The 26,578-nt window shown below is 40.3% G+C and overlaps 1 protein-coding gene and 1 non-coding gene across 2 annotated transcripts; one reads left to right on the top strand and one right to left on the bottom strand.

Annotated features, from left to right (window-relative positions):
• Positions 1 to 7,356: 7,356 nt before the first annotated feature.
• LOC148877007 (Leucine-rich repeat (LRR) family protein) lies at positions 7,357 to 11,534 on the bottom strand. Its single transcript, XM_088980090.1, has 3 exons — positions 9,970 to 11,534; positions 9,742 to 9,831; positions 7,357 to 8,081 (listed from the first exon to the last, which is right to left on the bottom strand). The coding sequence occupies exons 1-3, from the start codon at positions 11,062 to 11,064 to the stop codon at positions 7,839 to 7,841; spliced, it is 1,428 nt and encodes a 475-aa protein (XP_088836216.1). The 5' UTR covers positions 11,065 to 11,534; the 3' UTR covers positions 7,357 to 7,838.
• Positions 11,535 to 14,567: 3,033 nt separating this feature from the next.
• TRNAT-AGU (transfer RNA threonine (anticodon AGU)) lies at positions 14,568 to 14,641 on the top strand. Its single transcript has one exon. It is a non-coding gene; the product is annotated as a tRNA-Thr (tRNA).
• Positions 14,642 to 26,578: the final 11,937 nt, after the last annotated feature.

The raw sequence follows: 26,578 nt of genomic DNA, 5'->3' as shown, positions 1-26,578 counted from the left end.
ACTCCGCGACACTCATGAAGGTCTCTGCGGCGGACACCTGGGGGGCAGAGCACTCGCCCAAAAAACACTTCAATAAGGATACTACTGGCCAATGATGAAGGCAGAAGCCGTCGAGCTCGTCAAAAAATGTTGTGTCAGAAGCATGCCAATATCCACCATCAGCCCGCTTCCGACCTCAAATACCTCGCCAGCCCATGGTCCTTTGCACAGTGGGGCATCGACCTCCTGGGGCCATTCCCGCTAGCAACAGGCGGGAGAAAGTTCCTAGTAGTGGCAGTAGACTACTTCACAAAGTGGATAGAAGTCGAGCCTCTAGCAACAGTTACGACCCGAAACATACAGAACTTCTTTTGGAAGAATGTAGTATATCGCTTCGGGTTACCTCGGGTACTAATCTCCGACAACGGCAAGCAGTTCGAGGATATCAAGTTCCAAGAATGGTGCCAGAGTATGGGGATTCAGCAGAACTTCACATTGGTCATGCACCCGCAGGCAAACGGTCAGACAGAAGTAATGAATAGAGTCATCCTGCGCGGACTGCAAGCACATCTAGATCGAGCTAAGGGGTTATGGGCGGAAGAGCTACCAAGTGTTTTATGGGCTCACCGAACTACAGAAAAAACTGCCACAGGAGAGACCCCCTTCAACCTCACCTACGGCACTGAAGCAGTAATCCTGGTGGAAATTGAAGTACCTACACTGCGACTAGAAACATATGACAATCAGACGAACGGAGATGCGTTACGTACCAACCTCGACTTACTGGATGAGGTAAGAGACCTCGCACACATCTGGACAGCGGCCTACCAACAGCAGGTAGCTCAGTACTACAACGCCAGAGTAAAGCAGCAAAGCTTCGTAAAATTATGGTGCCAAATTGGGAAGGGCCCTATAAAGTAAAGAGAACGCTCAGGGGGGCATACAAGCTCGAAACCTTAGAAGGCAAACAGGTATCCCAAGCGTGGAACATCATTAACTTAAGGCGATACTACATCTAAACCACCAGGCGAAGTGGACGAAATCGCTACAAGAGCCTTAGGGCCAAGATGCCGAGTCAACAAGAGGAACCTCGGCATAAGCAAGCAAAGAAAACTCAGACATATTATCAGTTCGGCAAAATATCAATCAAACGGAGAAGCGAAGCAGAGATCAAACACCGAAACAAGTCGCGCGAGGTCGCGCGAGTACAATAACCCGGGCGAGAAACAGATCAGGCATGTTATCAGTGCGACAAAAAATCAGTTCGGAAAAAAGAACAACACTTAACTGAAAAGATTGTCTATTCCATTGCATGAAAAAGGAGAGTACATAAATAAAAAAAATTACAAGCTCGGAGCTACTTCTTCCCCATCAGAAGGCACTTCAACGACACCCGAAGGCCCTGCCTCGCCCTCAGAATCTGGCTCGCCATCGGTAGCATTGGCCATCTCTTAAGTTATACACGAAGTGGATATGGCACTAATGTCGAGGTCGGGATACGTGTTCCGGATCATCCACTGGCTCAGTTTGAATCCCCTTCTGTAAGAATCCACCATCAGGTCGTCAAAACGCGGCGAGGCAATGTAGTCTTCAACGGCCTTCTTCTTGGCATCTTCAATACCTTGAGAAAACATCTGCGTTTTCTCCCAGATGTCCTCCTGAAGATATTCAACCTGATGCTATAAGTCCAACCTCAAGTCCGCCATGTGCTTCACGACTACCCCCATGGCCTCAGCATCCCACTGAGACATCGCCTGCCTGGCCATAGCAACGCGAGCAGCCTCTTCGACATCATGAGCGGCCGCCTCAGTAGCTCGGGTATTCACCTCGGTGACACAAAAAGTCTCTTCGACAGCATGAGCGGCTGCCTCAGCAGCTCGCACCTGTCGCGAGCTCCTCTCCACCTAGGCTGCTAAGGCGTGAATAGAAGAGTTCACCTACCAAAAGAAACAAGTGAGCGACAACAGCAAGAAGGATAGAAAATGAAGAAGGCAGACAAAATCTGACTTACCACCATAGCATGAGTTACGGCATGGCAGGCGACTTGATTCAAGGGAAGATCGGTCCACGTCGCGTTCTCCTCGGGGAAAGTAGCCTCCCTACTCTTCTGAAGAGCATAGTTTGGTGACAACACGCTCCGAAACTCCCCTTGAGCTCCCGAGCCCGAGGGCCCAGCCCGCACATGAGCAGACCCAGAGTAAGCAGGGGCACTGGAGTAGGCGGGAGCACCCGTGTGAGTAGTCTCAACGTAAGGTGCCCCGGCTGCTTCATGCATCGGAGGAGCCACCTCGGGCTCCCTAGGCAAATCCTCCGACGAGTGGCCTGGAACTTGAGGCTCCTCATCCTAGGGCAGCTCGGTACGAGTTCGCTTGGTGACCCGCTTCCTCCTCTTCATGCCTTGGAACAGGCGCCCCCCACGAGTCCTCTCTGCGTCCATCACACCTGCAGAAAAGAGTTCGACATCAGAAAAAAAAAACAAGAGAACAAAGCAAACAAGAAACGTGAGCTAAGAAACCTACCCGAACTCAGGTCGGCCGCAATAAGCTTGGCCTCCGTTAAGTACTGATGGCACTTTAAACCTTGTCGTGCCCATTGCCGGAGGCCCTTCACCATCTCTTTATCAAGAGTGACACCAGAATTAGGAGCGGCCTCACCCCACCCAGTCTGAAAAGGCCACCCTTGTGCACTTCGCACCCCAAAGTAGTCCCGCTTCCACGTCGGGACCTTGTTAGGAAGTTCGTGCAAAAGCTTAAAGCTTGGGCAAGGAGACAGGTAATACGTCCGTCTTCCCCCCGGAAGAGAACCCGCTTGTTTCTTGAGCATTAAGATAGAGGAGAATATCTCAAAGTCTAAAGGGAAGTTCTGTTCACAAAAAAGGGAGACTGTCCCCACCAGGTTCCGAATAGAGTTCGGGTGAAGCTGGCCAATGGTAACGCCAAAGTGGTTTATGACCTCAACAAGAAGGGGGTGGAAAGGCAGTCGTTGCCCCGCAGCGAGTTGCTCTCGAAAAATCACGATCTCATCAGGACCATGCTCCCAAGGAAAGCTACCCGAAGGAATGAAATAGGTATACTCCCCAGGCAGATTGTAAGAGATAAGTATAGATTGAAGCCCCTCGGGCGTCATGGTCGAAGGACCAAACCTGTCTAGCATCCGACCTCGACAAGAGGTAGATGCCAAATTGCCCGAAGTGGCTCGGCCTATGGGTTCGAGGTCATCCTCAAGGTCCACTTTAGGATCACTAAGGTAGTTGGGGGATACGGCTCGGTTTGTAGAACCTACATAAGTCCTACTTGAAGAATCGTCTGAGCTATCAAAGCTAGACATCAAGGAAAAGAGGTGGATTCAGGAAGGTACTCACCGGAAGAAAGTTTTGAAGGTTCTGGAGACTGGAACGAGCCAAAAACCTTGAAGGCGAAATAACAAGCCTAGACGCGAATTGAAAGGCCTAGTTGCGAACTGAAAAGTTGGACGCGAGCTCAAGAAGCAAACCGCAGAAATGACAAATCAACTGGGGTCCCCTACTATTTATAGCTACAGTAACCAAGGACCAACAGTGCAGATCAAAGCCAATCCGACGGCCCACATTAGCGCTGACCGCACGTCCCCTGAGATCAAGACGTGATTGGCACACATCTCTCTGAAATGATCGAAATGTCAGCGCACGTCTTTCTGAAACCGATGACGCGACGGCGTATGTCTTTCTGAAACTGACAACACGCCGCACACATCTCTCTACAACTAACAGCTACCAGCACACGTCTCTTCAAAACGGCAGTGGCGTGCTTTTTTCAAAATTAAAAGACCCGCTTTCACGTCCCAGCGGTGCGATTTTTTGAAATTTAAAATAAACGCATGCTGCCACATCCGTTAACATTTATAAGCAGTAAGCATGTCTCCCGCATTTTTTGGACGCTCTAGAAAACCGAGGAACCCTGGCAAAGCACATCGCGCTGTCAAGATTCAAAGAACGGGACAAATCCACCTACCACCTCGCAAACTCCCCGCGCTAGGGCAAGACCCTTGGTGCAAGGAGCGGGGGCAATTGATGAAGGAAGATTTGGCCCGACCTCACAGTTACGCAACATGTGGCAAAGGCAACAGCTCGGCACAAAAGCATTTCTAAAGCGCAGAAACCAGCAGACTGAACTCCCCTACCAGTGGTCCGAACTCCCTACTAGGAGCCCGAACTCTCACTTCGGCCCCAAGCCAGACAGTAATCCGAACTGGCCTGCATGTAACAGTTCGGGACACACCTCGCCGAACTGGCCTGCCTTATAGCAGTTCGGGACACACTACGCCGAACTGGCCTGCCCTATAGCAATACAGAACATAACTCCGAACTCGAGACTTCGCCTCGCTTACCACTCCACCACATCGCCCCCGGGACACCAAAACCAAACAAACCGTACCATGCCTGACACTGAGGAAGTTCGTATCCAAGGGCAGCGCACCTGACTAACTTGGGATCTGACGCTTGACGGCCGCGCTCCAAACAGTCATCTGCCATCCCTCCTGACACCGCCATCTCCAATTACAGAGACATCTCCGACAGAGAGCAGTGGCGGTTCTGTCCCAGCAAAAAGGACAACAATGAACTGACAAAAGCAAGGGTAATCATACCCGACCTGACAGGGGCTTCGGAGTGAGTGCACGAAGTGGTTATAAAAGGCCCCTACCCCAAGCAACAAGGTATGTGAACTTTGCGCCATCTAGTCTTTACTTTGCCTTTGAGAGAATACTATTTGAGCTTCGGAGCTATCTCATCGGGTTCCCCCCGGAGTTCCCTCATCTTCTCCATTTCAGGCTCCCCGTCGCTCCAGTCAGAGGCGAAGTCGTTGACAGCTAAGACCGGTTGGATTGCGCTCCATCATATATGTTCAATGCAACATGCGTATGAATGGTGGATAAGTGTTTTATGTTTCATAATTGTCTATTTTTTATGCTTTCATTGCATTTAATTTTATCACTTGACCCAATTGGGTATGAACATGATGTTGTGGAAGATTGGATAGTGCATAATGACAAGGATCCTCCATTACTTGATAGTTATGAGAATGATGATATACTTAAAGATAATGAAACAACATTTCCAATAATGAAAGCACCATCAACAAAAAGAGCTATGACTGAAAGTAACTATTATTAATATTATATCATAGACATTTTCATACAAGAGTCTTTTGGTTATTTCTTGAATTCTAATTTTTTGTTTTCATTGTTTAGATAGTGATCATGATGATTTCTTTAATGAACAATAGAAAATCTTGGAGGAAAATATATCCAACACCAAACTTGAAAATGAAGATGAAATACAACTTACTAAAGATGAAGATGATGAAATATCACCTTACTTTGGTTGTTGGTACCATTGAAAAATGAGACCAGCATATCTTGAGAATTTGGATAATTGGGTTAATACGATTTATATATTGAACTTGAAGTTTGATTTGTATTTAATACTTGTTGAACCTTGGTTTCTGATTTTTTTTTTTTTTTGATTACCTAAGTATTGTGATTGATAAGTTACGAATGCATAATTTTATGGCAATATCTACGTGAAATGATTGAGCTAACTTTAGGGAAGGACTTGGGTTGACAGGGATAAACCCTTGGAATCCCATTATCCATTTTGTTATTACTTTTTACCGTGTTCTATAAATGCTTATGGCTATATTCTCGTGTCTACTATTGTGTTCAAAATGAAATTTGCCCACAGATTGATGGAAAGGGAAACCATTTCCAAGGAAATGACCACATTGTAGTCTTCTATTGTATATAAGTTGACAGTTTCTATTGACTAGCAATGCTAATCCTCTGCTTTCTAAGTGTGTTCACTTTTAATGCATCTTTTTTGTGTTTTTTCCTGTACTTTTTCTTTTTTTTTTCTTTTTTTTTTTTTCTGCGGACATATGACTAAACACATCCTACTTTCTGTATTTTTTTTTTGTTTTTGTAATTCTGTGTTTTTTCTATATTTTTGGATTTTTCTGCATTTTTTTTTTGTATTTTTTGTAGACATATGACTAAATACATCCTACTTTCTTTTTTCTGTATTTTTTTACAATTTTCAGTATTTTTTTGGAAATTTTCTGTATATTTTTTGAATTTTCTGCAAACATATGACTAAACACATCCTACTTTCTGAGTTTTTTGCAATTTTCTGTCTGTGTTTTTGGAATTTTTCTGTATTTTTTGAATTTTCTGAAGACATGATTAAACACATCCTACTTTCTGTTTTTCTTTGTATATTTATTCAATTTTCTATATTTTTTGCATTTTTTTCTTTATTTTATTATTTTTACATTTAGATCTTTTTAATTTTTCATATGATAATCTTTTTCTGTATTTTATTTAATTTTTATGGTATTTATAATTATTTTTTATTTTCAATTTATTTATGATATCACATGTCAAACCATTTGACCCGGATGGTTGAACCGAACCAAAAAACAGTACCCAGATCGATTCTGTTTCCGGTCGTTTTCAAAACCTTTGATGAAGACGGATGACCCAGGCAGCGCAGACTCGAGGGACGAGATGCGTGCGTAGTCAGGAAAAAGTAACGGAGAAAATCAGAGCCCCCCCGGCAGAGATATGTATACATGATACGTCTATGCAAAGCAAATGAGTAACCAGCTAGTCAACACACGAAAAAAGAAAAAAGGAAAGCGGTACCGCTTTTTGAATTGATATTTGATAAATTATACATATACAAACAAACACAGTAGTCGTACACAAGGCCATGTGAACGCAACACATCAAATTTGTCAATAATATATAGAAGACTGTTTTCATTAATTACATTTCATTTTACATACATGTAGACCGCCCCGCAGCAGGATGAAACCCTCCGGTCAGTCCCATGCCCCCCTCCCCCCCTCTCCGATCATCCATCCTCCATCCATCCATCAAAACAATTCACAAGGTGAGTCAGATAACCACGCAAACTTATGAATCATCATCCATCCATCATGGACTTTCACAATCAAATTGGGCGCAGGTGGTGTCGCTCTGATGATCGATCTTACTACTGCTTTGCTTCACCCATCATAACTCCTCATAATAGGAGGTTAAATGTCCTGCCCCCCATTATATACGTATATATTACAGATTGCCTGACACTTGTCCATCATCCACAGACCAAAAAAAAAAGTGATCATGAAGAGAGTACCCTAACCTCCACCCCACCCCCCCTCCCCCCTCTTACCCCGGATCGGCTCGGTCTACAAATAACCTGCAACCAACAAACCCATCCAACCCATAAAACGAAAAAGGAGGGAGACGAGACGATAGGAGTTGACAAATGGAATGGCAATCGGGGCCCCGACAAAAACATTATGCCCACCAAACTCGATTTCAACTAAAAAACACTGATGAAGGTAAAATGTAACTTGTAAAACTCTCTCTCTCTCTACAAATATATGCACCCATGTTTTACAAAGCAATTTTTCCCAAAAAAAAAATAAAAATAAAAGAGAAAACGCTAGGAGAAAAGTAAAGAAGGGGGGAGAAAAGGGTGAAAAAACGAAAAAAAAAAAAAGTTCTCTCCTTTGTTCCTTGAGAAACTACACTGAGGACCGAAAGCCGCTCATAACTGCCATTTGAATTAAACATGTTAACGGCTATCTTAGAGATGCAAGTGGGGACAAAACATCAACGACTTTTTGAACGAGCAAGCTATCCCCCCCTCCACAGGCCACAACAGCACGACTCCTTTCCCGGTATTTCTTCCCAACTCTTGACTGACAAGTGTGACAATCTCCAAACACCCTTTGCCCTCCCGCTTCCCCCGCTTTGAACATTCTTTTCCTTCTTCAAGAACAAAGAAACCAGTATCATCATCAACCTTGATCTTGTCAGTGGTGCCTTGACGACTTCACATCCTCCACACCATCCTCATCTTCATCTTCATCTCTCTTCCTCTTATTCTGAGGAGGTTGTTGTAGCTGGACCTCATCATGCAATTCTTCATCTTCAACCTCCTCTTCCTCTTCCTCCTCCGCATCATCTTCATTGCCTGGATCCAAATCACTGCCGCCTCCGTCATCCTCACCCTGTCCAATTGGCTGAACCAAGTACTCTGTTCCATTATCCTCTTCCTGTCATAACAACCAGACACTGAATTAAAACTACAGGGGCATAACAATCACATTGAAACACTTGTCTAAATCAAACCACAAAATTTTTGACCAAATCCAAATGGGTGGGGCCGTGGGAGGTATCTCAAGGCTCCTAGGTTCTCAGCAATGAACTTATCATCTAGTAAAAGGGAATAAAAAAAGGCCAAAAATCATCCCAAATTAGACTTCATTTTCGCTTAAACCAAATGATGAATGTATACCTAAAATAAATAATAAACAACACATCTAATTGCAGTGACAAAAAAGTACAACCAAGGGGGAAAAGGTCGGCAATTCTTCATCTTGTAAAAGAGACATACTAATACATAATAATTAATCTCAACTTCAGTACAAAAATAGAAAATTGAAATGACTCTTAGATGACCAAACATGCAAAGAAAGAAATCACGATAGCATTCAAAAATATTCTGATATTCATAAAAGTTCAAAATATGGGACTGGAGTACACTTTCTTGCCCCGCCCACATGCTGAACCCACTAAAACATCAAAATATCTTGGCCGCATATTAGTACAGATTTTATCCAGTAAACCATTTAAAGTCAAAAGCTATTACAGATTTTGTTATTTCACTTGGAGCTGAGTGGCCATATTTTTGCACATAATAGGGTAATCTTGAATGTTGTTCCCATTCTGTGGCTTGAAAATCACATAAATAGGGTAATCTTGAATGTTGTTCCCATTCTGTGACTTGAAAATCACATAAATACATACAAGCTTCACAAGAACATCAAAAGTCGACCCACGTCAAGAAATTTCTTAAAAAACTCTAACCACTTGTAAACACAAGACAAAAACACAATACTAAACAACACATAAATTCAAAGTCTAGAAAATAGGCCAATACCATTCAAAAGTGGAGTAAACCTCAACCCAGCACAAGACTTTCAATTTCCATATTAGTAGGATCATGCATAAAAGGAAGTCCATCCCTCTCATGTTTAGACTTAACCTTACAAGACACTGCTCTTTAATGTACACCATCTTAGCTGGTTTACAGGAGCGCCCCCCCCAAAGACTGTTTACTCCGACATAAAAATGGATATAAATTTTGTCCCTGCTAAAATACTTGAGCTATGTAAATCTTTTCCTAAAAAAGATGAAAATAATAGACGGTTATTTCAGCCTGAAAATATTACCATCCATTTACAGATGAACCCAAGCAGCCTAAAGCAAAATCAGGCAGCCCAAGGACATCAGACAAATGCTCGAAACAAGGATTAGGAGAAGGAAATAAATAGACAAAGCACGATTATACAAATTTTAAGATTCCTAACTAAAAAACCAGTTGCAACATCAGGAAACACAATCAGTAGAACTAAAATTTTCAGTTAGTAGAACTCATAGGACTTCCAGTGCAGATATTACAGGTCGTCTCAATGATTCATTCATGCATCAAGTGGCAACTCCAAAAGGATATCACACTAGGAGAACATGATGGATGATATTCTAAAAATGAGTATATCAATTAACAAAGAAAGCAAGAAAAGTTACTCCTAACATATAAACTAAAGTAGAAAATGTTAAAAAGAACTACAAGAGACAAGCATGAAAGCTACCACTGAACTAACGTAAAGAGATAAATAAATTATACGGGGAAAGAAAAGAAGAAATTCTCACCTCATCCTCACCATCATCTTCTTCGTATTCCCCATCTTCTTCAACGCCCTGCTCTTCCTCCCCAATCTCGCCATTCTCATCTTCCTCTCCCTGTCCATGACCATCAAACTCAGAAAATGCTAACAGAAATACAAGAGACGAGCATGAAGATTACAACTGAACTAATTAAATAATGCACTACAGATAGATAAATAATTTCAACTGGGAAAGTAAAGAAAAAAATCTCACCTCATCCTCACCATCATCTTCTTCGTATTCCCCATCTTCTTCAACACCCTGCTCTTCCTCCCCAATCTCCCCGTTCTCATCTTCCTCCCCCTGCTCATGACCATCTATCTCACCTTCCGTGCTAGTCAGTCGCCCTGTACTCCCGGGCTCTGCATCGTCATCTTCATCATCCACTTCTTCCTCATCATCTTCCTCTTCCTCACCATCATCATCATCTTCTTCAACACCATCTTCTTCATCGTCACTATCCTCAATCTCGTGAACCTCCACAACATCCTCATCTTCGCCTTCTTCTTCGTCAATCTCCTCCCCCAAATCGTCTTCATCTTCATCTTCAACATCCTCCTCATCCTCATCTCCATCGTTGGAAGCAGCCACACGGAACCCGTTAGAATGGTGATGCGAACTTGATGCATTTGCAACTCTGGCAGTCTCCGTTTCCTCCTCATCGGCTTCGCTCTCTTCATCTTCGTCAACATCGAGGATACCTTCGCCTCCAACACTTCCACCGTTGCTCATTTTTCCAGACCGATCTTCACCATCTACCTCTCCACTCCCAGGGTCATCGTCCTCGTCGTCTTCCTCATCTTCCTCCTCCTCATCGGACTCCGGCCGCTCATTCTCCTCTGCATCCATCTTATCCAAGTACTTGAGAGACTTTATCAAGGCAAAAACCTTAGATCGGTAATCCTTGACCCGAGTGACGGGACACTCATAGAGATCGAGTGAGACAAGCCTGAGACGCGCCAGTGGGGCGAGGTCTTCGATATACTGGATTCGATTGTTGGAGAGGTCGAGGTCCCGCAAGGAGTCGAGGCCAGCTTCCACAAGGAATTCAAGACCACCGGCTATCCGATTGTCGGAGAGGTTGAGCTTCTCAAGTTTCTGAAGTCGGGGAAACTTCTCTAGAGACGATACGCCAACGTTGGCGATTGAGAGGTGCTCGAGGTTCCGAAACTTCTCTAACAAGCTTGGAGGAGGAAGACGACCCTGAACACACTTGACAGCACCATCCAGAGTAAGGGTTCGAGACGACTCATTATCAGTTTGGCCCTCGAGCGCCGCTTCCACGGCCCTCTCCCATACCTCGTCCATTAAAAATCGAAACCCTAGATTTAAGATCGATACCGGTAACAATTTGCAGAAATAGCAGATGAAAAGAAATGATGGCAGAAATTTACATAAACCCTAGAAAGCAAACAAAGCAAGTTATCACGCCTCTGAGACACCTACCATGGTGTCCAAACCCAAAAAGACTGCAACGAAACCTAACCCTAACCCTAGATTCGAGATCGATAATGGAGATAAAATTGAAACCCAAACCCCGCCGAGTAAGTTAAAACCCTAATTTTTTAGGGGAATGGCCTTCCCTCCTTCCTCTCCTCGTCTGTGGGTGCTATTTTGCTGCCAGAGGGTGAAATCGAAAACCTTAAACGCTCTTCTTTGTTTCTCTCTCTTCTGTCTTCTCTCTCTCCTCCTTTTAAGTATGACGAGCTTAACCGCTATCGGCGATCATTCGCGGCTCGCGGTTAGGGTTCGAAGGGTTAGACCCTTTCCATCAGTTCAAGGGTTCGGACTTCGGAGAAGTTTTGTCCTTTGTGCTTTCATGGAAGTAATTCTTGGCCGTTGGATTGTATTCACGCGGATCGATGACGTGGAGACACTTGCACGGTTCAGATTTTAGTTGGATGTGTTTGTTTTCGAGAAGGATGTGGAAAACGAGGATATAGAGAGAGAGAGAGAGAGAGAGAGGGTCAGAAGGGTAGGAGGGAGGAAACGCATTTCTCCTCTCCTAGTCATGTACTCATGTCCGATACGTCAACTCCCGATAAATATCGGAATGGCAAGGGTAAATGCCTCCGAACTTTCCATAAATAACAAAAATGCCAGCCATATTGGAGAAATGCCAAGCAAACAACGTGCTTACTTAATTACTGTGCGTATGGGTGATCCATTGAAAGACAAAAAGAATCTCTGGTTTTGTCTTTTAGTGCTGTGGGTCCTACATTGTCCCTAGCGCGAAACATTCAATAGTTGCATTACCTTGATGCATAATAATACAATTTTATTATATTAAAATTATATGCTTTTTAAATTTAATCAAAACAAAAACAAAAATAATATATTGATACGACTTGTAAGTGCAAGAAATGAATATGTTATATATTTAATAAATTTGGTTTAAATTATAAATTTATAATGCATTAGTTAATATTTATACGTATTAATTTGTGATGCATTAATTTTAATAATTGATTTTTTGGTCAAAAAATACATTCATGTATAAGCACTCTATATGAATTATCTAATGTAGGGTGTAGACTTATATAAATTCAGAAGCTGTAATGGGTTCATTATATTTTGTATGTAAATGTAAATTACAATTGGTTCATTTTTATACTTTATTTGTAATGTAGCCAATTGTTCGTGTTATTGATGTACTTGTAAAATTTATGTAGTTTTCTTTTTTCTCCATTATAAATCATTTTACTAAAGGTTCAAGAGATAATTAGATCATGTTTGGGAATGTTTATGTTAAAAATAAGTGCTTAAAAATAAGTACTTATTGAAATAACTACTTATTTGCATTTGACACCCAATTTTTTCAAGAGCACTTATTTCATACTTTACAAATGGTATCTCATAGACGATTATTTTTAAGGCATGCTTTAGAATATGAAAAATGTAAGGATACAATAGAATATGATTAAGATATGCATGAATATATTAGGGAAAATCATATAGAAATCCAAAAAAAATGCATTAATAATGTCAAAGCAAGGCATGAATAGCCTTGAATAATAATATATTATATTTTAATAGTTTATGTGAAATGAAACTATTGGGATATATATATATATATATATATATATATATATACTTAGGAAACATGGTGAAATGGTGGAAGAATATGAAGGATATGCTGAAAAAGAAAATAAAAACAATACAAGTCTCAGTAATGCTTAAACTAATTTTAATTACCCACTAGTTTTTTCATTATTTATTTTAATTTTAGTGACAGTTGACACATACCAAGGGGCCGTTAGATTTCAGTTGAATATGCTGAAATAAAAAGCTTATTCTTTTATGTTCTTGACGTTGTGAAGCTCACCGACCTCTCGAACCATTTACAAGAAGGTAATCCATGGAGAGCCAGACTTGTTTCTGGTTGTTTCTACCACCAAGAAAAGGTCTCCTCCGAGCAAGGTAACTACCAACCCTTTGTTACTTGTTATATTAAAGAGAGTGGATCATTAAGATGTTTGTGGAATTTGCTAGAAAAATGTTTGTGGAGTTTGAAGTAAGGGAGTGGAATAACAGTTCTGAAAATTTAAATGAGGAGTCCAGAGTTTTGCTTGAACATGATCCCATGGATGAGTCAAGAGACTAACAGTTGTGAAAATTTAAATAAGGAGTGAACTACCGGTTGTGAAAATTTACTAGGGGTTGGATGTCTTGTAGTTGGGTGAAGGCAGATAAAATCATTTTGGGGTTTGCCCAAGTATTCTTTTAAAATATTGGATTTTTTTTTTTAAAAATTAGTGTCTCCGAGCACCAATTCATATCGGTTGATACACTCGACAGTATGACACCAATCAACACTCTGTGTAACAAGTGGAATTGTACAAATACTTCAATATTCTTCTACCCATGCCATGTACCAATCCCTGAAAAATCACATTACCCACCCACCCACCCAATACACAATATGCCATGTATTTGTTGTAACTTGTTGATGCATTGAACTTTGAATCCACTATCCCAACACTTCTGAAGTGCAACTTGGTATATCTCTTAAATTTGCATTTGAACCTTTGTCCAAAAGACACTAAAAACATTATAAGGAGAATGTCCCAAGTACAAAGATGAGTGTCAACAGGCATCAACAGCACCAGCCACCAAGCTTTTTCTTTTTTTTTTAATCTTGGTCCACTCATAGAACACCTCTTTCAAGTAGGGGTGTCAGTGGACCAGTTTTAGGTTGGATGTCTCCAAAGTAAAATCAATTTGAACAGATTGGAGAGACCAATAAGACATATTGAATTGGACAAGCCTATACTAAATGGTCCAAAGCATTTATTAGATAAGATTGGACGTGATCCATCCATAATTTATATTGGATTGGATCGAATTGAACCAATATATGGTCTATTGGTATTAAATAAGAATACATGTGTCAATGAAACAGGTTTGGGTTGGAACCAATTTAAATTAAAACCAATTTAAATAGATTGGACACTCCAAACATTGAATTTGACTAATCAAAAATGGTTTAGAGTATTTATTGGATTGGATTGGATCTAGTCCATCTGTAATGTAATGGATTCATATTGGGTCGCATTTAATAATTGCATCACAATACTAGGGTTTATGGAGCCAGCAAAATACAGGATATATATACCTACCTAATATTTAAGGATACATATTATATCAACGTATTTATAACTCAGTTGGTTAGAATAAGCATTTACTAAGTGGGAGGTCTTGAATTCGAATCTCAATGAAAGCAATTTAACAGTCAAAATTATGAAATTTTTTTTGCAAGGTAAAAATATTATTGGAAGAATTTAATATTTCAAGAATAATTGTGTATCATTGCTTTCATAGCTCAGTTGGTTAGAGCACCCGTTTAGTAAGCGGGAGGTCTTGAGTTCAAATCTCAATGAAAGCAAATTTTTATAGTTTGTTTCTGAAAAAAAGCTCATTGAAGTGACGAAATCTTCTTTTTTGCAGTAAAAATGGAAGAACTTAACTAGAATGTAAAAAACGGATGTTCTTCCAAACTGTGGCAAACAAGGGTTAACAAATCATCCGTTCTTCCAAACGGATGTTCTTCCAAATTTTATCAACTTCAATCACCTTTTCTCCAGCCTTAAGAGGGTTAACAAATTGTGCAACTGTTCCTGGGTATGAAATTTAAGCATGTTCAATCAACAAGACAACCAAACCTCACTTGGGCTAGCATGACTTCCCACTTTCTGCTACTGGTACTAGGGCATGAGACAATGTGGCCCAAGTTGAGCTCAGTAAGTTTTCATGAGCAGGTATAAAAAAATCCTAATGCACTACAGCTGAACTTGCAGATGATAGTTAGCTTCGACCTATCCCAGTGGAATGCCTATTAAAACCATTTCCAAACAAGGTTTCAAGACAGCTAGCTTTTTTTCTCCATTTGAGGAGTGATAGGTGATGGTGATCCAAAATGAAAACATGCAACAAGAAACAGAAGTTAATTGTGTTCTATTTTATGGAAATTGGGTTACGGATCTGGTTATAAACCAAAACAGTGAGATAAGCAGGTTTAACTTCGTAGCCTGAAAAAAGTAGAGGTGGGGATATTTCAGTATCTTCTTTATTCAGTTTCTTGTATTGTGTTGCACCTCTTCATTGCAGAAACATCACTGCCAGCCCCATGAACTTCATATTCCACTTTCTAAGTAAAAATTGAAAAATATTTGTACTCATAGTGCATATGATTTGTGTGCAGATCATATTATATTTTTTATTCAGTTTTTGTCTTCATCAGTTTGAACGGATGGAATAAAATAAAACCTACAGCAAAGTAAAGTAAAACCCAAAGCAAAAGTTAACCAAAAGTTGCATTCTCTGCATTTGTATTAGTGCAAATGAAAATGTAGTGCAAACAAACAGAGCCTATACTTTTGTTCTTCCCAACAAGTACCAAGGTTTTGCCATTCTTTTCTTCCCAAGAAGGTCATATAGACAATTTAATGAAGTTCTGGCGCACCCCACTAAGATATAGCACCCTTTTGATCTCCTCGTTAATTCCCAATATTAGCTGGATTTGTTAATTATATATTCCCAATTGAAATGTATATCATGGAAGCTTCTGTTGGTTGCAAGTCAAAACACATCCTCCTTGACTAGAAGACTGGAGCATATAAGGACACACTAGAAACAAAGTGGCAATAAGCATGACCATGGCCAGATATAGAGCCCAATACCTGATACCCAACTTTACCCAAATTCTTTTTTATGCCTCAAATTCATTCAGGCTTATTAGTGTCTTGATTTTTTGGAATCAATGGTTGTTATGAGTTATGACACCTTACAAAGGAAACATGCCCATACTTAGGGAATATGGGTTCAGTCATCAATTAACAACAAATACCACCTTGAGTTCTGATTTCTGAACAAGGTAATGTATCCAATTTCCCACTTACAACTACTAGTTCCACCCACAGAAAATCCAATATCACTAAAGCATGAACTAGAATGGTAGAGAAAGCTACGGAACAAAATGCCCCAGAACACAAATACCTTTATGAATTATTTGGGGATGGTGAAGATCAATAAGTAAAAAGAAATCTAAGCAACGCCAAATTAGTTTATAACAGTAAAGTTTAATGCACATCCAGAGTAGAATGACTACTTCCAAGTCTAGACAATTTTAATAATGTTAGGTCAGCCTATATTGTTGCAGCAGTTTTTTGAGTTAACTGAAAACTTAGGTCCATGAAAAGACCATTCAAAGTACATCTGGACCCTTAATAGGTTTCATTGGTAAGCTTTCAACAATTGCAAACACAAACAAAAACACAAACAACAATGAAATGGCCATGCCTTATGGGGAAATCATTATATATAGTAGGAATGAAATATTGATATGTAATCTGTAATTGTTCTTTCCAGAAAGAATGATTGATCATCCAACCCCTTTAGAGTAAATTATCTTGATTTTTTATCTGCTTGTACTTTGGTATTCCATTTTGGTAGAATTTAAAGGGTTTTGGTCATGAGACATTAAAAGTGATCGTCATTGAATTATGCTTATCCTTTTTCAATGTGTATCACCTCTTCTGTGCATCTGAAACCACCATTAAAAATACATCTGAATTCTTAATGGATCTCATTGGTTAGGTCTTAGTAATTGCAAACAGTCAAAACGTCAATAAAATAGTTATGCCTCTCCTCTAGGCACATGACAAATTATTACATGATGAAGCGCGAATAAAATACCAATATAATTTCTGGTTACATTTTTCACCAAGAATGACCTAGCAATCCAATTTCTGTATAGTAAAATGTCTTGATTTATCCACTTGTCTTGAGCTTTAAATGTGGAAGTGATACATCTGACTGACCTACTCATACGCTGATTTCTAATAGAAACCCTTTTACATTGCCACTCAACCATCTCATAATTTGTCTGCATGTCCACTATACTCATTTTTAGGGCATTTTGCTTCTTAACAATCCAATAATCTCTTCTGATGTAATCGTTCCTAGTCACATATAATTTTCATTTAGCTAAGTACCTCGTCATTTGGTTTGCTTCCAAGTGACCAATGACTCAGAGGCCGAAGTGGAGCTGCATAGGTGTCGAGCTGCCTGTGAGGTGTTGGGTTGACCAGGTGCAAGGCTGCCTAGTGGCGAGCTCGATTGATGAGATTCGTTGCTCTTTAGAGACTTGCAAGGGACCAAATGTTAGAGGACCCGGGGTGGCTAACCCGACGAGATCACAAAGTTTGAGAGGTAGAACTTGATTACTTTTTTACTCACCCTATTGCTATTAGGGTTGGTGCCTTTATATAGGCATTGTTTGGCGTGGGCTTCACGCACCATATACGAGATTTCTACGAGGTCGTTTAAGTGGTTCAAGATTCTTGGAAGTAATCGCCATGCACGTTGACCACCCTCCAGATCGTTCGGCACGTGGGCTAACTTCCAAGGATCGTGGGAGTGTTAGGATATGCATGCCAAATTCGTCGGCGAGCATGTCTTACAAGTCGCCAGGTCGCGCCTGGGCCAAGCTGCCAGGCTACGCCTATTCATGCCTGTGCTAGGCTACCAACTCGATGCCTATGCCGGGCCACCAGGTCGTACCTGTGCTGGCTACCAGGCCGCACCAGGGCTAAGTCGCGCCTGGGCTGCTAGGTGAGACACCATCAACTTGGGTATGGCAAGTTGTTGCCAAAGTGGTTCCAGGTGTCACCTAGTTGTTATGAGGTGCCATGTGTCACAATATCATTAGAGGGCTAAATCCGCCCTCATCATCTTCCATACAACATTGGGAAAGTTGGATGTGATAGACCTTGCCTTTCCATATTTAATGCCCATTAGTTCTATATTATTGCATAACCCAATTACACCAAAATGATATCCTTTGATTTTTAAGTACCCCTAAAAGAACAAAGGAAGTGTCACCAATAGATTCTGACCAGCAAGAGAGAGAGAGAGACTCGAGCCATTAATGTTCCTTCCATGCAAAAGAACCGTTTGAATGACTAACAGATTCAACAGAATTGTCCAACCACACCTATCATCACCTTTCCTGGTTGAACTATCCACCATATCTCCTTTTGCATGGTTGATGAGAGAAAGTCTACAGGGAAAAGATATTACAAACTGCGATCATTAAGACAATCAAGCCTTATTGCTTTCGCATATTACCATCAATTCAAACATCAAGTATGAAACTATGAATATACATATAAAAACTTAGATAACACTGAGATAACATGGGGTTCACCACTAGAGGCAAGGGACAAACAACAATGCTCCAAAACTTCAAGTGGTGCTTGCTCATGTCCTCGCAACTGAAGAAACTTCTTAGCAAGGTTTCAAAATGTACTTGAATCCATCTGGCTACAAAACCTATTTTGCGTCCACCAATCCACACCTAATCAAGGAGATGCATGGCCACAAAATGTTTAAAGAGAAAAGATGAAAGATAATTGGAACTGTCTCCAAGGATCCTTAGCTTCTCTCTGTGAAGAAATGAAAAACTGCATGTATTCTTTATTTTTCTACCTGTAATAGGTATTGGTATTTATCCGGATTTCGTTCGATCACTATCAGTTGACAAGGTCGAAGCTATTCTATCCAATTACTTTTCTAGATAGTTTTCATGAAAAAGACATAAAAAATCCTGTGATTTTAAAAATTGTTCGTTGTACAATGAAAAAAAAGAAGTCTTATTCCTTTTCTTAAGTAAAAAAAATGAAGTGAGTTGGAATTTTAATCGGATATGTTTGGTGTTTTTGAGAACCATTTGAATAACCAAAGCTTGTGAGTCCAAAAATGCTTTTCATTTCAATTACTACTCCTAGCTGATGTTATCTGCTTCTTCTTGCTTTCCATTGCTGCTTGCTTGGGACTATTTCTTGTCTTTTGAGCACTCTAAACAAACACCAGAAATCAACATCATTTTCATAAATAAGATTGTGTGAAATTTAGGTAATAGTCTATCAGATACACTGATATCAGCTATTTTATGTTATTAGGCATTAAGAAAAGAGAAACTAATGTTTATCAACTAGGTTGCATGCTTATGTCTAACATACACCTTGGACAACCAATAGAAGTCTTAGGAAAGGGGCTGATAAGATGTGCAATATTCAATGCAAGTTACTGAGAAGAAAATGTTTGAATCAATTAACATGTTTTCAACGGGCAAGTTAGAGATACCAAAAACTTATGCACCATTTGGTGTATGTAGACACATGACTTAAAACACAGAAACTAAACTCCACGGTGGATCTTACTGTAAATGTCTAGGTTCAATTGAAATGGATTATCCCAATTACAAGGCACCCAAATTATGCATTCTTCAAGATTTAACAGAAAAAAAAAAAGGAAATACTGTTGACAAAAGCAGAATTAAGCTTTCACACTACAAACGCTTTCCCATGCTCAACACCCGCCATTGACTCCATCCAATTGGTATATATTTTCCTTTATCATTCATTTCTTTTTATGATTTTTTTATTAGTTTCTTTTTATGAATTTTCCTTGGTGGATTAAGAGAGTGTGCATGTCTTCCAAATAAACATTAAGTCATTCTTTATAATGACAACTATGCTATTAATATTAAACAGAGAAATCAGATCTATATCTACTTTAGCAACTAGAATGTGTTTGATTGAAAGATCAAACCTAAACTCTAATAAAGAGTCCAACATTTAAAAGAACTATGGTCATTCTTTCGTGCCTTAATGGTCATTCTAGTCTAGCCATTATTGATAGAAGTAGAGTAATAAGAAGCAATTGAATGATAGAAGGCTCATGTAATGAAAGACTCTTAAGGTTGCATTTGGCCTTCCTTATTTTAAGGACTTATCTCCTTTTTGCAGTTAAAATTCCCTATGAACACTGAGTTTTTAACTGCAAAAAGGAGGCAAGTCCTTAAAATAAGGAATGCCCAATGCAACCTAAGTTGGGAATTAAAAAAAGATTAGGAGCACGACCAAATGATTAAGATGGTAATTGAGGATGAAAAACAATAGAAATAACAACAACAAATAACAATAGCAAAGGATCAATAAAGGTCTCAAGTTTGAAGCTGATTTTCCCCATTCAATTACTCTGCTTAAATTGGTTTTGCAGCAGCTCAACTAAATGGATATTTCCGTTTTCAATAAGATTAATCAGAAAAAATGTGGCATCATGTACCGAACAAGACCTCAACATGAACACTTCCCTGCCAAGACAAAAATTGATCTTAATAAATTTCCTTTAGATTACAGAATAAAGTTCAAAAGTCAATAGTCAAAATAGTAAAGCCAAAAACCCAAGAAAAGTTGAACTTGAAGGTTGTGATTAGTTTGAATAAAGTAAGAGAGAAACAGAAAGTTCAGGGAAAGTTCAGAAGTAATTTCACAAATTTTGTTAAGAATCACCCATCAACTTTCTGTTTATCTCTTATTTTCTATCAAACCAAACAAAGCAGAAATATATCTCTTTGGGAAATTTATGTTCACCGCCAACAAAAAACATTAAAACAACCATCCTTGATTTGAAATTGAAAATGCAGAAACCTATGAAGAAAAAGAAGGAAATTCCGGTTTTCCTCGAAGTCTCTAAATAGACCCAATATAAACCAACAATAGTATTACAGATAACTAAATCAGTTAGGAGATTCTTCCACGTGTACAGCTGTCTTGTACAAGTGGACTTAGTTACACACACACACACACACACAGACACACACATATATCTGCCAAGATCAATGAATAAATCAATTTTTTTCTCTCTCCCAAATCTTTCTTATATTGTATCAGAGTTTCGGGCATTCACGAAGTCTGTAATACTCTATGAAAACGATCCCTTGCTTTTTTTCTTTCCTCTCTTACTCCTCCTCTGTAGAAATGGCAACAAAAACAGGTAACAGATATCCAGCCTACACAAACCTGTCTTCACCATATTTCTTGAGTGCATCAGACAGTTCAAGAATGGTTCTTGTTTCTTGCCCATTAAACGGCGACAACTATGCAACCTGGAGAAGGGCCATGGTGAATGCACTTTGGGCGAAGAACAAGATTGGATTCGTCGATGCACACTAAAGAAACTGAATGGGACAAAGACTGTAGAACGTCATGCCTGGATGAAATGCAACTCTATGGTACTTTCCTGGATTTACGATGCTTTGGCAAAAGAATTGCATGAAAGTGTGGCTTATGTAGAAAGCGCTTGAGAGATTTGGATAGATCTTGAAGAGCGGTTTTCTCAAGAGAACGCACCCCGCATCTTTCAACTGAAGTGGGAACTGGCGTTATTACGACAGGAGAATCTCTTCGTCTCCATTTATTTAGTAGAAAGCCTTATGTGCTGATTTCGGCCAAGCTTCTTGTGAAAGGAAGAGTAGAAAGTTGGGAATTTCAACAAGAGAGAAAAGGGGAGAAATGAGAAGAAGGTCGACTAGGATAGATTAACATAACCCTAGCCGCCAGCCCCTCATTTTATTTATAATTAACTTAAGTATGAGATATTACAAAGATGCCCTTAGTAGGGCGGCAACTCAGACTAAGTAATTACAGCTCTTTAAAAAATAAAAACTAATGGGCCCAAGGCCCAACAACATCTTAATTTAAAAGAAAATAAACTAAACACAAGTTGGCCACCTCAACATATTTCACAAAATCGAAAGCAATCTTGGATGAACTTTCAATCTACACACAAGGACTGATCTGTTCATGCCCCTGTTCTTGTGGTGCTTCAAAAGATTTCCAAGTTGAAAGGGATAAAGAAAAGGTCTATCAGTTCTTGTTGGGACTTAGTGACCGTTTTAATAATATCAGATCTTACATTCTGAGTATGGAACCCTTGCCCACGGTAAGCAAAGTTTATGCCATGGTTTCACAAGATGAAAGACACCAAAAATTAGTCTCACATCAAGGCTCGATCATGGAAGCAGCTACTCTTCATGTAGCTCCATCCAAACCCAGCAATAGTAAAAGCATTAAAGATCGCCCCAAGATCAAGTGAAATCATTGCAAGAAAACAGAACACAGCAATGATAGATGTTATGAACTGCATGGCTACCCGCTTAGTTGGGAATCAAAGCAATCCGGAAGGCCTTTAATCACTGATAAGAACAAGTCAAACCCCAAACTCCCATCATCAAGTGTTCTAGTATCATAGCAAAAGGTCTATGGATTAACTACAGAACAATATCATCAACTGATGAATCTGCTAAATGGTGAGAATCAGGGAGCCTTGGCAAACTTTGTAGGTACTCTTTCTCGTTCTCAGTGGATATTACACACAGGAGCCTCAGACTGTATGGTGCCCTTTGGCTCAGGTCCTTGGGTTCCTACAACTACAAAACATTTCACTACACGACCGATGCAGCTACCTAATGGCACTTTGTTATTTATACAGTGCCAAGGAAATGTTTCACTTACACCTGAGATTGTTTTGATGGACACTTTGTTCATCCCAGACTTCCAATGCAACCTTATTTCCATTAGTAAACTCACGGCTAATTTGAATTGTGTGGCTATGTTTTTCCTTACTTTTTGTGCTATACAAGACCTGACCTCCAAGAAATTGATTGGAGTGGGTCTAGTCCGTGATGGTTTGTATCATTTTGTACCTCACACCGAAGTTGCAACTTCCACATCAGCTTCATCGTCAATATCATTAGCTTCTACATCAACACATCCCTCCTCAATCCTGTGGCATTCCCGCCTAGGACATGCTTCTTACAATTGTATATCGTTGATTCCTAATTTGCAAATCACAACAACCCCAAACAAGTGTTGTGATACATGCTTACAATCCAAGCTGACTCGACAACCCTTTCCAATAAGCATAAGTAGAGCTTCAAGCAAATTCGACCTAGTTCATTGTGGCATATGGGGCAATTATCGCACTCCATCTTTATCTGATGCCAAATATTTTTTGACAATAGTAGATGATTGCACTAAAGCCACTTGGGTTTTCTTGATGAAATATAAGTCTGATTGCTACTTCTATTTCAAGCAATTTTGTTCTATGGTACATACTTAGTTCAATGCTCATGTCAAGTGTGTACAGTCTGATAACGGATCTGAATTTTTTTCTGCACCGATGCAAGAATATCTTATTACTAATGGTATCATGCATCAACACTCTTGTGTCGACACCCTCCAACAAAGCGGGGTAGTTGAGCGTAAGCACTGGCACATTCTTGAAGTAGCAAGGGGCTCTACATTTCCAAGCCAATCTACCGATTAAATTCTTGGGTGAATGCATACTGATAGCAGTATCCATAATAAATTACTTACCCACACCACTATTGGGTAACAAGACACCCTTTGAATTACTATTCAACAAACCACCTACTTATGAGCACTTCCGAGTTTTTGGATGTCTTTGTTATGCCAGTACTCTCAAACATGGTCGAGACAAGTTCGCCACAGGCTGTTTCTTGTGTTTTTATTGGCTATCCAACAGGACAAAAAGGTTACCGCCTATATGATCTAAGCTCTCAATAGATGTTTGTCTCTCGTGATGTGGTCTTCTTTGAGAACAAGTTCCCATTTACAGTTCAGTCCAATTGACACCTCACCAGTGGTTCCTCGTTCAGCCATGGATGTTGGTGCTCATTTCCTCGTAAATCAAACTGAGGCAATGGTTACCACCACTCTACCCACAGAGGGCACCTTCTCTTCACCTCCCACTAACCCTTTGCAGCCCATCATTTCTGATGATAGTCCCTCAACCATCTCAAGTCAAGAAGGCTTGCTTAGTGTGCAATCTGAACCTCCCATACAAGTTACCACAACATGACCCACCCTTACCAAACGTCCACCTCCTCACTTAGCTTATTTTCATTGTCCTACCATCAAACCCACCATTGACTACACTTCAAATTCCAATCCACCTTCCACTGCTCATCTCATATCTCATTGTATTACCATGGATCATATCTGCCTTCACCACTACACTTCTAGACTCACCAACTGAACCCACAACTTACATTCAGGCCAACAAACTTGCTTGTTGGTGCCAAGCCATGGCAACGAAACTTATAGCTCTAGAAAGAACACAAACCTGGACTTTAACACCTCTTCCACCAGGTAAAGTTCCTATTGGTTGACAATTGGTGTACTAAACGAAAGCCTGATGGTTCAGTTGAGCACTACAAAGCACGTCTAGTAGCCAAAGGTTATACTCAAATGGCTGGGGTGGACTACATGGAAACCTTTGCACCTGTAGCTAAATTTACTATTGTGCTGTGCTTGTTAGCCTTGATGGCTGCCCGAGATTGGGAACTTCACCAAATGGACATGGACAACGCTTTCCTCCATGGAAAATTGCACAAGAAGTCTATATGACCCCTCCTCCCGGCTTACTTCCAACATGAGATAATCGCGTTTGTTGACTCAACAAGTCTATTTACAATCTCAAACAAGCCTCATGTAACTGGTTTGAGATCCTTATAAATGCACTCAAACAACGGGGATTCACTCAATCATTGGCTAATCATTCTCTCTTTACATACATTTGGCCTAGTAGTTTCTTGGCTATTCTTGCTTATGTTGATGTCTTGGTTATTGTTGGAAATGATCCATCTTGGACTACGACGCTCAAAGAATATCTCCATAATTGTTTTCCCACCAAGGACCTTGGCACACTATGGTATTTTCCGGCGATAGAAGTCTCTCGAGACTCTAATGGCATTTTCTTGAGTCAGCGCAAATAAACTTTGGATATCCTTAAAAATTGTGGCATGTTGGGATGCAGACCCAGTGCTTTTCCCTTAGAGCAACAACATCGTCTTGGACAAGATGCTGGTCCACCAATTAAATGTCCCCACCAATATAGAAGACTAATTGGCCGTCTCATTTATTTGACGATCACTCATCCAAAGATAACATATGCAGTTCACATCTTGAGCCAGTTCATGGGAGACCCACGCCAACAACATTGGGATGCTGCCATGCATGTCTTGCGATACCTTAAGGGATCCCCTGAGCATGGTATTCTGCTACTTGCCAACTGTGATTTTCAGTTGTGAGCCAAATGTGGTTCTGATTGGGCAGGGTGCCCTTCTACCCAGAAATCAACATCTAGTTACTTCACCACTCTTGGTTCTTCACCATTATCCTGGAAAACCAAAAAACAATCTATTGTTGCCTGCTTATCAGCTAAAGCTGAGTATCGGTCCATGGCAGCTGCAACTGTTGAGTTTCTATGGCTTAAATGCCTCTTTTTAGATCTTGGTCTCCCTCATCCTCAGCCCATGCGATGATTCTGTGACAACAAAGCTGCTCTTCATATTGCTGCCAACCCTGTGTTTCATGAAAGAACGAAACACGTGGAGATCGACTGTCATTTCATTCGTGAGAAGTTGCTCTCCAAGATCATTGCTGCAACACACATTTCATCATCCATACAACCGGCTGATATTCTTACCAAAGCTCTTGGCCGTGACCGGTTCCTCTCCTTACTTCCTAAGTTGTGCATCCGTCATCCTCGTTCTCCAACTTTAGGGAGCGTATCAGTTAGGAGATTCTTCCATGTGTACAGTTGTCTTGTACAAGTGTACTTAGTTAGTTACACACACACACACACACACACACACACACACACACACACACACACACACACACACACATATATATATATATATATATATATATACTGTCGAGATCAATGAATAAATCAATTTTTTTTCTCTCTCCCAAATCTTTCTTATAAATAGTATGAACAAGTAACTGCAAACAACAGGAGCTAATCGACATTCCAACAGGCTAAGTTCAACATCCAGGCATAAATTTCCAAAAAGGGAAGCTTAAAAGCTCTCAAGAGGAAGGTGAAGAAAAGGAAAGCAAACAAAGACAAGATATAGACCGCTGATTGGACATGAGGTGGTTCGAAATCAATGGAGCGCATGGACATCTTAGCAATCTCAGAGATGACAGCATCTCTGACACCAAGTAGATCACTGACCAAATCCTCATACGCAGCCTCAAAGGCCTCCTGCCAGAACCGCGATAGCTGGATCCGACGGCTGTGAGTGTAGACATCCCACATGTGCTTCACTACCTTTTCCCTCTCCTCTACTTCCTGTGTCGTTGGCAAGTTAATCAGATTTCAGACCAAGATCCAATAATTTGGGGCATGCACATGCAAATTTAGAATGAATAAAAGAAATTTAAAGGAGGATGTAAAGCGTACCAAGACATCGACATCGTCGAGGATTGGAGTGTTGAGGTGGTCGGAGAGACGATTTAGGTTACTGGCGAACCATTTGAGGGTAACAGTTCCAGTGAACATAGACCAGAACGCGAGAAGTAGAATAGCGGCTAAGGCCCAGAACTTGTACCTCCTCGCTATTATCCTTCTTCGTCATTGGTGACGATGCATCGTCGTCCTT

This window comes from Nelumbo lutea, chromosome 1, assembly GCF_056320005.1.
Source record: "Nelumbo lutea isolate HS-2025 chromosome 1, American lotus-T2T, whole genome shotgun sequence".
In the NCBI taxonomy this organism is placed as follows: domain Eukaryota; kingdom Viridiplantae; phylum Streptophyta; class Magnoliopsida; order Proteales; family Nelumbonaceae; genus Nelumbo; species Nelumbo lutea.
The sequence above is the reverse complement of the archived record's forward strand: the minus strand, read 5'-3'. Positions and strand labels throughout refer to the sequence as shown.

Bases quoted from the DNA above. Each gene is read 5' to 3' on its own strand.
- LOC148877007 (XM_088980090.1), bottom strand. From the start codon at position 11,064: ATGGACGAGGTATGGGAGAGGGCCGTGGAAGCGGCGCTCGAGGGCCAA. The intron at 9,832-9,969 runs GTGAGATTTTTT...GGTCATGGACAG, and splicing joins AAGATGATGGTGAGGATGAG to GGAGAGGAAGATGAGAATGG. The intron at 8,082-9,741 runs GTGAGAATTTCT...TTGTTATGACAG, and splicing joins AAGATGATGGTGAGGATGAG to GAAGAGGATAATGGAACAGA.